The sequence below is a fragment of the Electrophorus electricus genome, chromosome 6 (genome assembly GCF_041902795.1).
Source record: "Electrophorus electricus isolate QZ-2024a chromosome 6, ASM4190279v1, whole genome shotgun sequence".
In the NCBI taxonomy this organism is placed as follows: Eukaryota; Metazoa; Chordata; class Actinopteri; order Gymnotiformes; family Gymnotidae; genus Electrophorus; species Electrophorus electricus.
Genome location: NC_137502.1, coordinates 26982966 through 26994555, shown reverse-complemented (window position 1 = coordinate 26994555; position 11590 = coordinate 26982966). Strand labels below are relative to the sequence as shown.

General features: G+C 49.4%; 1 protein-coding gene across 1 annotated transcript in view; it reads left to right on the top strand.

Annotated features, from left to right (window-relative positions):
• The window catches only part of wtip (WT1 interacting protein), an 18553-nt gene extending 7623 nt beyond the window's left edge, over positions 1-10930 (top strand). Inside the window, exons 3-8 of the mRNA XM_027021494.3 lie at positions 3692-3759; positions 5376-5438; positions 5766-5896; positions 6201-6252; positions 6403-6471; positions 7548-10930. Of these exons, the coding sequence (XP_026877295.2) occupies positions 3692-3759; positions 5376-5438; positions 5766-5896; positions 6201-6252; positions 6403-6471; positions 7548-7700 (536 nt within the window). The 3' untranslated portion in view covers positions 7701-10930. The remainder of the gene's footprint in view (positions 1-3691; positions 3760-5375; positions 5439-5765; positions 5897-6200; positions 6253-6402; positions 6472-7547) is intronic.
• Positions 10931-11590: the final 660 nt, after the last annotated feature.

Sequence of the window (11590 nt, the reverse complement as noted above, 5' to 3'; positions counted from 1 at the left end):
TGATCCGGATCATCCATAATGCTTCTGCTCATCAGCCTTCACAGGCCAAGTCACCGGTCTGGGCTTTAATTCTTCTGTATGCAGCTGTTTGTGCTCACAGAGATTTCAGTTCCAAAACAAGCAAACTTGGATCTAAAGAAACAAAGTTATTAAAATTATCATAAGGAACAATCTATCTTTTAGTGTGTGTGTGTGTGTGTGTGTGTGTGTGTGTGTGTGTGTGTGTGTGTGTGTGTGTGTGTGTGTGTGTGTGTGTGTGTGCGTCTGTGCGCATGCTTTTTGGAATAGTTTATAGTCATACCTTGTTTCTGAATTGACTTGTGTGTAGTGTGGAGGTCAGAGGTCAGACCCTGAACACCACTGCAGTGTGGAGGTTAGAGGTCAGACCCTGAACTCCACTGCACTGTGGAAGTCAGGGGTCAGACCCTGAACCCTTCAGAATTCCTTTTGGCACATCACAATATCTTCTGATTCTTCTTTAAAATGATAATGACCCTTTAAAGATACATGACCCTGTAAAAATACATGACCCAGTAAAGATGCCTCACTCTGTAAAGATACAGGACCCTGTAAAGATGCCTGACTTTGTACAGATACATGAAACGGAAAAGCATCCACATGTGATTACACCACATATTCATGTCCTGTAAACCTCATGGATGCATATAAATGTTGTAATTATGGACAGGCCTTCCTTGAGCAGTGGGCATTCTGGTCACTTGCTAGAGCTTCTTCACTGGCCGTTCTCCACCTGCTGCTGGGTGGGGGTGGTGGAGAGCCCTCCACCCACCTTCAACATCCAGCCAACAGCTGCACTCTAGTCACACACACGCGCGCGCTCTCCTGGTTATTCGTGTGTGTGTGTGTGTGTGTGTGTGTGTGTGTACTGGGCTGCTAACCTGAGTGCAGTGCTGACGATAGCCAAAGTGTCAAGGTGTCAAAAAGCATGAAGAAGAGACCAGAAGGGCAGGTGCTTAGCATCGTACACACTGTGTGTGTGTGTGTGTGTGTGTGCGTGCATGCTTGTGTGAGTCTGTGCGTGCGTATGTGTGAGTGCGCGCATGCGAGTGTGCGTGTGCATGTGTGAGTGTGTGTGTGTATGAGTGTGTGTGTGTGTGTGTGTGAGAGTGTGTGTGTGCGTGCGTGTGCATGCGTGGGTGTGAGTGCCTGAGTGTGTGCGTGCGTGCGTGAGTGTGTACGTGCGTGTGTATGTGTGAGTGCGTGCGTGCGTGTGTGTCTGTGAGTGAGTGTGTGTGTGCGTGTGAGTGCGCATGAGAGTGCGTGTGAGTGTGTGTGTGAGTGAGTGAGTGAGTGTGTGTGTGCGAGTGTGTGCGTGTGAGTGCTCATGTGAGTGCGTGTGTGTGTGCGCGCAAGTGTGTGCGTGTGCGAGTGTGTGTGTGACTGCGTGCGTGTGCGTGCAGGAGTGCACACGTGCGTATGAGTGTGTGTGTGCGTGAGTGCGTGTGTGTGTGAGTGCGTGCGTGCGTGAGTGCACACGTGCGTGCGTGCGTGTGTGTGTGTGTGCGTGAGTGTGTGTGTGTGTGTGTAGATAGGGATCTACACAGGAATGGATGTTGTTTCCGTCATTCTCTTTTGGTAGAGACCCACATGTGTTTACTAGATAAGAGCTGCAGTTCCAAGTGAGGGTGTGATCAGGGCACAGAGCACCGTGGTGTATAAGGGGCTTTAGGTTGAGCTCACGTGAGCACTGTGGTGTATGAGGGGCTATAGGTTGAGCTCACGTGAGCATTTGCAGAGATTTCAGCTCTGTTTGTTTATGCTCCTCGAGCTAAAAATAAGTGTGTTTGCGATAAAGCGGATGTTGGGGAAAAGAGATAGAAAGGCTCTGGCAGGGTGAAGTGGGTGCGGCCATTTCAGGCATGTTTGTAAACAGATCGTTCCCCGGGTCCTCCCAGATATTTTACATCTGTCTCACACACACACACACACACACACACACACACACACACTGAGGGAGCAGCAGGGGCAGGCCGATCCTGGAGGTGTGTGATGTGGGCGGGTTGATGTCCCGGTGACACTCTGTCTCGGTCGGTCGTGTAGTACCAGAGTCCGTGACTCACCTGGAGAATCACTTAAGAATCCACACCTGTGGGAAAACTTTATAGGAGCCCGGGAGAGGGTGAGGGTGGAGGAGGAGAGGGTGTAGAGGGTGGAGGAGCTATATATGGGTTACTCAGAGACCACAGGGGACAAAGGCCGGCAGGAGGAGCAGAAGACTCCCACCTCCCCCCTCTGTGTTTGGGGTGAATGGACCAGCCAGTGACCTCAGACAGAAGGAATGTCCCCCTTTACTCAGTGTCTCTAGCTTCCCCCCGACTCACCCCCAGGGGGCACATCAGCCCTGCATCACCCCTGCTATCGTGCAGTCTCCCTGCCATGAGATGGCTATAGTCGAGGCTAGTCTCTCTGCCAGTCTCTCTCTGCCTGTGTCTCTTCATCATCAGTATCTTTCCACATCTTTCAGTTGGACACCCATTCCTGCATGTGTAAACCTATTTTTAGGCTGGGTGTGGGTGTGTGCGTGTGTGTGTGTGTGTCTGTGTGTGTGTGTCTGCTTTTCTTTTGGGGCTTTGTTTGAGTGGGATGAGGACATAAATTTTGGGGTAAAGGGGGTGACTGGTCTGTCCTACAAGCTCCAGGAACTGAAACACAGCTCAGCAGGACAGTTAAAAGCACACCATCCACACTGATTTATGGAATCCCTTCTGTGTGTGTGTGTGTGTGTGTGTGTGTGTGTGTGTGTGTGTGTTTGTACCATAAGGGATAAAATCAAGGCTCTGTCCACATTCCGTCAATTTAATGCTTTTCTTGGGTGTGCAAACTGGATTTCAGACACGGTTAAAAGCAACAGCAAGAACTAGATGAGTGTGACAGAGAGAGATGGAGGAGAGATGGAAGTGAGGTCATATTCCTTTTTTAAGGTGGGGGTGTGTGGGTGTAGTTCCACATCACACTATGTAGCTTTCCCCACCTGTTGCCTCACCGTGTGCATGTGCGGAGGTGATGCACCGTGGTTTAATCACAGGGAGTTCTGCAGGTGGCCCACTTCCGACAGGATGTTCTGTTCCAGCCCAGACTCTTCCAGATTCAGGCAGCGGTCTCTCGTGGTTCAGTGCAGAGTGATTCAGATTAGCACCACGTCATTGACATGGTAACGAAGGTCCTATGTAACTCAGTGTTCTGTCTCTCTCTCTCTCTCTCTCTCTCTTTCTCTCTCTCTCTCTCTCTCTCTCTCTCTCTCTCTCTCTCTCTCACACACACACACCTGATTGAACTCGCCACATAATTACCAAACACATCACGAGCTGAAGTGGGCTTGCCAACGACAGGCGGGCCCAGAACAGGTTTTTTCTTTGTGCTGTTTTCCGGTTCCGTGGTAGAGAACCAGGGCTTCCCAGTGGTCTGATTCTAGTTCCAGGACGTCTTTCCCACGATGCCTGGGTGTAACCCAGAGGGTTAGACACTTCCTAAAAATGACATGCCTCAAATATCCTATCAAGACTCAACTTGCCCTCAGTCAGAAGATACTAATTGGCTGGATTGCATGTGAAGGTGGCACAGGTTGGCACCTTTGTGGGCAAGGCTGGGAGTGAGGGTGGAGGCTCCATCTGTGACTGGAAGGCTCCACCCATGGCTTCTGTGTCACGTGACGTGATTTCTGTTTGCTCAGGACGGAGACTGAGAGGGAAGGCGTTCTACAATGTGAATGGCAAGGTCTACTGTGAAGAAGACTTCCTGGTGAGTTCTGTTTGTGTGTGTGTGTGTGTGTTCAGTACTACGGTGTGTTTATGTACAACCACTGTATGTGTGGGTGCTGGTGGATGGACAGCTGGAGGGGCAGAATGAGACTTGGATAGCACGAGAAGAGGGACCAAGGATGGACCGACAGAGTGGAAGAGGTTGCATTTTGCACCCTTTAATCCTCAGGGGAGAGCAGATGTTGTGATTGGCTAGAACACCCCCCCCCCCCCTTCCCCAACAGCGGAGGACAGTGAAGCCCCCCAAGCTTTCAGGATTAGATCGCGAGACAGAAGACGAGGGAAGAATCGCTCTGAGCAGATGAGCTCTGGCTCTCTGGCCGTCACGACTCCAGTGTTTGCACTAGCAGGAGATCTGAACTCTTAAAGTGTTAGTCGGGGGGGCTTCAGAAATTTCTGCCTAGTAACACGTGTCCTTTCCAGCTCTCAGCAACTGAGTGTGGGCCAATTAATTTGAGCTGTCGTGAACGTGAGCCATTAAGAGTGATAACATGGTGGAATGTTTCTGAAACGCGTGGTGAGACGGATCAGACGGAGTGATACCAGAAGGGTTGTTCTTGAGACCTTGACTTCTGACATGCTTTATCTGACTTGTCCGCTAACCCCCCCGCTGTCGGTGATGAAGATGAATTTATTTCCAAAGTCTTTGATGTCTTTGGGTCTAGAATTCTGCTGGTCCTATGTCACATGGTAGGTGTGTATATCCCACAACCCCCTTCTCTTTGAATTGATTACTGAAAAAGGACCCCGTTGCCCCCGACACCAGGTGTCTAACAGATGGGCCGTCCAGTGGGGGGATTAGGAGGGGGTGGAACTTCCTGGTATTGACCAGCCTTTTTAAAACTATGCCCCGCTGCCCTTCACCCCCACTGGCCAACACACTACCCCCTGCAGACCGGCGTGTAGACTGGAATAGGATTTGGCCCTTGTGGCTCATGTCATGGGACCTTTGCAGCCATCTGAGTATGACCAGCTTTAAAAATGTGCCCACCCAAGACCTGTTATCTGAATCAAGTCCCGCCCCTTCCTGCCTGTGCCCACACCCCCCCACAGGCAGTGGCCTGGCAGATGGCCATCCTGAAGTTGTTTCCCTCCCTAAGACGCCTGCAACCTGTTCAGTCAGCAATGTGCCCACCCCGTGTGTGTTGTGTGTGTGAATATTGAGGGGGGTTAGCTCAGCGGGGGGAAACATTTCCTCATAGATCTGCCCCTGAAAAGTGCTCATGACTCCCCTGAGCGTCCCCTCCTGTCTGTAGCAGAGAGTAGCAGCGCCCCCTAGATGCTGGCACAGAGTTGCACTTCCTCTTAACACCAGCATTTGGTTCGTTAATGGCAGCTCGTTAAGCGGAAGGACCCGTGCTGTTGTGTTATGGTGCTTCAGGAGGGAAACGTTCGAGATGAGCTTCAGCCTCACGCTTGTTTTCCACAGCAGTCCAAAGTTCAGATGAAGGCCAGTGTGTCCTACAGTCACACACTCTAAAACGACATGAAGGGCTTATACACCTTATTGCTTAGTGTGTGCACTCACTAGCTGAGTATTGACTTTGTGTGCGCGTGTGTGTTTGTGTGTGTGTCTCCCACATATGTCTCCCACAGTATTCTGGCTTCCAGCAGACGGCAGAGAAGTGTTTTGTGTGTGGACACCTCATCATGGAGATGGTATGAGCAGCCAGATTATCTCCTCAGTGGTGTTGGTGTTTTAAGTCAAATAAATTCGCACCTCCATTTCAGCACAGAACACAGACACACGGTCGCTCCTGAAGCGACACTCACGCCCCTGCTGTCTGATGTGCCGTAGCGTGCATATCTCAGCGAGGACCTTCCTCTCTCATATACCACTGTGTTTCAGTCCACTGGAACAAAGCCGACCTGCTGAAGTGCTGAAGTGCACTAGGAACGTCAGGGCGTGCCCGTTTTGCTCAATGTGTGTGTGTGTGTGTGTGTGTGTGTGTGTGTGTGTGTGTGCGTGCGTGCGTGCATGTGCAGATCCTCCAGGCTCTGGGGAAGTCCTATCACCCAGGCTGTTTCTACTGTGTTGTCTGTAAGGAAGGTCTGGACGGTGTCCCCTTCACTGTGGACGTGGACAACAACATCTACTGTGTTAAAGACTACCACACGTACGTGCTGCTCGCGCTCTCAGCCTCACACGCTAACACCCGAGTCTGTTAAAACTCCCCGTTCTAATGAAAGTAATTCAAAGGCATATCCGTTACCTGAACCGTTACCTTTAAGTGAGGCGCAGGGCTCTCTGACCCTGCTCATCCAGCACACCGAGGGTGTGTAGCTGTGTTGGTGGAGGAATCCTGCAGGTCGTCAAGCTGCTAACGAGAATGTCTTTATATGTCTTGTTTTGTCTTAAATGTCTTGTATGTCTTGAATGTCATGTATGTCTTCTTGTCTCTGTGTCTACTGCCTGTGTAGAGTCTTTGCCCCAAAGTGTGCTTCATGTGGTCAGCCCATCCTGCCTGCTGAGGTGAGTCTCCACACACCCCTTCATCCTCTCGTCACCCCGTGTCACCACGAAGAGTCACTGTCCGCTCACTGAGCGCGCACGTGCGTGTGTGTGTGTGTGTGTGTGTGTGTGTGTGTGTGTGTGTGTGTGTGTGTGTGCGCCTGTTTCCAGGGCTCGGAGGAGACCATACGTGTAGTGTCCATGGACAAAGATTACCACGTGGAGTGCTACCACTGTGAGGTGAGCAATGGGTGGTGTGTGTGTGTGTGTGTGTGTGGCAGTTCGATGCGGTTTTGTCAACCGAAGGTTGGCCGTCATCTGAGATGGCTTAATCGCACGTCACGAGGGCTTCATCGCACGTCAGTCTGTGTTCTTCCTCTGAGCAGTGGTGGAGTGACATGTGCCGTGTGGGTGAGTTCCGTGACAGAGCAGGTTGGAGATGGAGGTGACGGTGAGAGTGACCGCTGCTCTCAGTTGTTCACCAGCCGCTTACACTGTTTAAAACCTGCTGCTACAATTTCAATGTGCAAAATGGTGACAACCACATGCCGCGACTCCGCTTTGTGAAATACCCTTCCTTCAGAGCTAGTCATGTGTTTAACGTCTCACGTTTCCAGAGCTAGCCATGCCTTTAATCTCTCACGTTTCCAGAGCTAGCCATGCCTTTATCCTCTCATGTTTCCAGAGCTAGCCATGCCTTCAACAGCTCACATTTCCAGAGCTAGCCATGCCTTTAACAGCTCACGTTTCCAGAGCTAGCCATGCCTTTAATCTCTCACGTTTCCAGAGCTAGCCATGCCTTTATCCTCTCATGTTTCCAGAGCTAGCCATGCCTTCAACAGCTCACATTTCCAGAGCTCGCCATGCCTTTAACAGCTTACATTTCCAGAGCTCGCCATGCCTTTAACAGCTCATGTTTCCAGAGCTCGCCATGCCTTTAACAGCTTACATTTCCAGAGCTCGCCATGCCTTTAACAGCTCACGTTTCCAGAGCTAGCCATGCCTTTAACAGCTCACGTTTCCGGAACTAGTCATGCCTTTAACAGCTCACGTTTCCAGAACTAGCCACACCTTTAACAGTTCTCATATGATGAGCACCATTTTCTCTGAGGTATGACACCGTGCTATTGAGCTTCTCAAAGGACGTTCTTCAGGCCTCTTTCTCCTGGACTACATGCATCTTGTGTAATTTTGTTTTTCTCACCCACAACATTCTTCTGTGGTACACTCCTTTCCAAAGTAAATTAAATCGTGACCTTTAAAAAATATAAAATTCACCAGAACTGTGTGTGTGTGTGTGTGTGTGTGCGTGGCAGGACTGTGGCCTACAGTTGACTGATGAAGACGGCCATCGCTGTTACCCGCTGGACAGACACCTGCTCTGTCACGGGTGTCACCTCCACAGACTGAAGGCCCCTGGCCCTGGCCCCCCGCCGCCCGGCTACCCGCTCCACGTCACAGAGCTGTGAATATACACACAACCACACACACCTGGAGGCTTTGGTAGTGGAAGGGGTGTGTGTGTGTCTGTGTGTGTGCAAACACCTGACCAGCATAGGACACGCAGGACTCTCACCCAGAAGGAGTCAAGGGTGACTGCACAAAGCGTCTACCCTCTAAACCGAGCGTGCGAGCGTGTGAGCTCGCGAGCCCCACGCGGTGAAGACCTCCCCTGCCCCACACTCCCTGTGCACCTCCACTCTGCGGCCGATTGCTCCCTCCCCCACCTTCATCCTCCTCTTCAGCACCAACCCCCCGACACAATGTCACCGGCTTGACCTGTGACCTCTGACCCCCTGACCCTTATGGACCAGCCCCAGAGAGCCAGAGGCCGCCCTTCTGGTTGACCTTTAAGCCGGCCAGCTGATGTGCTCTGGGGCAGGACTAAGGGACAGACCGTGACAGAGCAGCGTGTGTGAGAGAGAGACAGGGGCATCCCACGCCGTGGACGTGAGCTTTTACTGAAAATCTCACACCTCACTGTTTCACTCACTGCCTTGGAGTTGCACCATGAAAGTGTGTCTGGGTTGTTTTTGGGGTGGGTGTTGCACCATGAAAGTGTGTCTGGATTGTTTTCTGGGTGGGTGTTGCACCACGAAAGTGTCTGGGTTGTTTTTGGGCGTGTGTTGCACTATGAGAGTGTGTCTGGGTTGTTTTTGGGTGCGTGTGTTGCACTACAAGGGTGTCTGGGTTGTTTTTGGGTGCGTGTGTTGCACTACGAGAGTGTGTCTGGGTTGGTTTTGGGTGCGTGTGTTGCACTACGAGAGTGTGTCTGGGTTGGTTTTGGGTGCGTGTTTTTACAGATCCTCACTACACACACTGGGCCTGCTCCATCGCTGTGTTGGTGCGCTGGTGTTTCAGTGGGGGCTCTGTACTTGGGCCAGTTCTACTCATGACTAGTACAGCACCCTCCAGAGATCTCACACACACACACACACACACACACTGAATGGGCACAATATTGTGGGAGGAGTTAGGTGTATATTGCTGTATTTTTTCATATTTAATCGTATATTTCACACCCTTTTTAAGGAACTAATTTTAAATAATTTTTTGCTGGGTTTCCAATGACAGTTTTTTGTTTGTTGTTTGTTTTCTTTTTTTAATTTCAGGTCAGTCCTTAACTCACTGAATGTGTGTGTGTGTGTGTGTGTGTGTGTGTGTGTGTGTGTGTGTGTGTGTGTGTTCGTATGTGTGTTGTTGAGAGCTGGCACTGCACTCATGTGCTATTTCTCATCACTGGCTTATCGCTCAAGAGCAGAGCAGAGAGCTGATGTCTCCTAAGATGATCTCTCCTAAACTGATCTCTCCAAATTGATCTCTCCTAAGCTCCATAGACACGACCTGCCTTTGGCCAGCACTGACTGTGAATGTGTGCATGTGCATTCCTGTATACATCAGTGGCTGGGCTACTGTGTGTGTGCTGATGGCGGGGGGGGGGCTACCTGGGTGCTAAAACACCCTCCACCTGTGCAACACCACCTCTCTACTCTCTACCTGTGCAACACCGCCTCTCTAATCTCTACCTGTGCAACACCGCCTCTACTCTCTACCTGTGTAACACCACCTCTCTACTCTCTACCTGTGCAACACCACCTCTCTACTCTCTACCTGTGCAACACCGCCTCTCCACCTGTGCAACACCACCTCTCTACCTTTGCAACACCACCTCTCTACTCTCTACCTGTGCAACACCACCTCTCTACTCTCTACCTGTGCAACACCGCCTGTCTACTCTCTACCTGTGCAACACCACCTCTCTACTCTCTACCTATGCAACACCGCCTGTCTACTCTCTACCTGTGCAACACCACCTCTCTACTCTCTACCTGTGCAACACCACCTCTCTACCTGTGCAACACCGCCTCTCTATTCTCTACCTGTGCAACACCACCTCTCTACTCTCTACCTGTGCAACACCACCTCTCTATTCTCTACCTGAGCAACACCGCCTCTCTACTCTCTCTACCTGTGCAACACCACCTCTCTACCTGTGCAACACCACCTCTCTACTCTCTACCTGTGCAACACCACCTCTCTACTCTCTACCTGTGCAACGCCACCTCTCTACCTGTGCAACACCACCTCTCTACTCTCTACCTGTGCAATGCCACCTCTCTACCTGTGCAACACCACCTCTCTACTCTCTACCTGTGCAACACCACCTCTCTACCTGTGCAATGCCACCTCTCCACCCTCTACCTGTGCAACACCACCTCTCTACTCTCTACCTGTGCAACACCACCTCTCTACTCTCTACCTGTGCAACAGCACCTCTCTACCTGTGCAATGCCACCTCTCCACCCTCTATCTGTGCAACGCCACCACTCTACTCTCTCTACCTGTGCAACACCACCTCTCTACCATAGCAATGTGTGTGTGTATGGGTGTTTGATATCTTCCAATAAACACGCACACATGCAAGGAACCTGCTGTAATACTACTGATTTGACACAGGCAGACAAACAGAGAAATGTTTAATTTAGCCAATAATTTGGGCGCATCGTCCAGTACAACACTGTGGAGGGACACACTTCACCAGCTTACCCTCTTAACACCCAGGAAACTTTATCTTAATAAGAAATTGCCTTCAAGTGCACGCTCCCAGCCTGCCCTAGTTTTACCAAGAACATGGGTCATGCCCAGTACACTAGTGTTTTGGGTCATGCCCAGTACACTAGTGTTTTGGGTCAGGCCCAGTACACTAGCATTTTGGGTCAGTCCCAGTACACTAGCGTTTTTTTAAATTCCATTCTAAAAACGCACAAAACAAAAACCTCAAACCTTTCTCGAATCATTCCTGCGGAGAACGAATGGAAACATTTAACTGTTGAAAGAAGTGCTGCTAATGCACGCTCCATGATGTCTAAATCCCCTTTAAAATGTACTACTATTACGTAGAGTACAGCTAGAGTCTCTGTAAATAAACGTTAGCCTTTCTTTCAGCTTGTGTTGGAAATGACAGTACTCTGTAGCCCTGTAGTTCTCAGAAAGCACATCTTGCCTCCTGTTATCACTTTTATTTTGTATCGTTCAATGCTTTGATTTCCTAGATATTTCATAAATAAAAGAAAGGAAAGTAGATTTATTTATCTAAACATGAAAAGTTTAAAGTTATTTAATGTATTAAAAGCTGGGACGTATCATTTAACCGTAGATGATATAATCTGCTTTTTCAATAAAGTGGTTTTGTAGTTAACATGGATCTCTGAGTGTTCATTTTGGAGGGATAGAAACTGTAATGCAGAATGATCTGTTTTTCTTTACATGAGTCACAGAATGTGGGAATGTATTGTTGTAGCCAATAATTATAAGATATCATGTACTTTTCGAATTAGAAAAAAATAAAGCCAGTTTAGAAAACAAAATAGTTTTTTTTTTTAATTATTATTATTATTAGGGCTACATCAGGACTCGGTGAACAGTAAAATTTATCCTGTGATGAGTTGTATCTGGAAAAAAATGAACAAGTTTATTTTTATGTAGCTGATGTGGTCATTTTTAATTTATTGTAACTACTGCAGGAATTGGATGCCAAAATAAAAGTCTTAGCATTAAAAAAAAGTCCTTGCTTTTTCTTGTCTTTTATTTTTCTTGGCTAGGTCAGTTAGTCATAAGATGTCTTCTAAATGGTCCCAGGCCTTTCCTGGATCACCAGGCAGATGAGAATGTTTACTCAACAATGCATCAAAAACACACATCAGAATATGAGCTATTACAGGCAATAATCAGGACCCTGCACACACACAAACAACCACCAACCCTGTCCCCGGAGCAGACATGAGGCAAGGGAGAGCCAAGTGCTCATCCTGCCATGATGCCAGATAACACCGATCCTGCGGTATTGCCCAAAGCACCG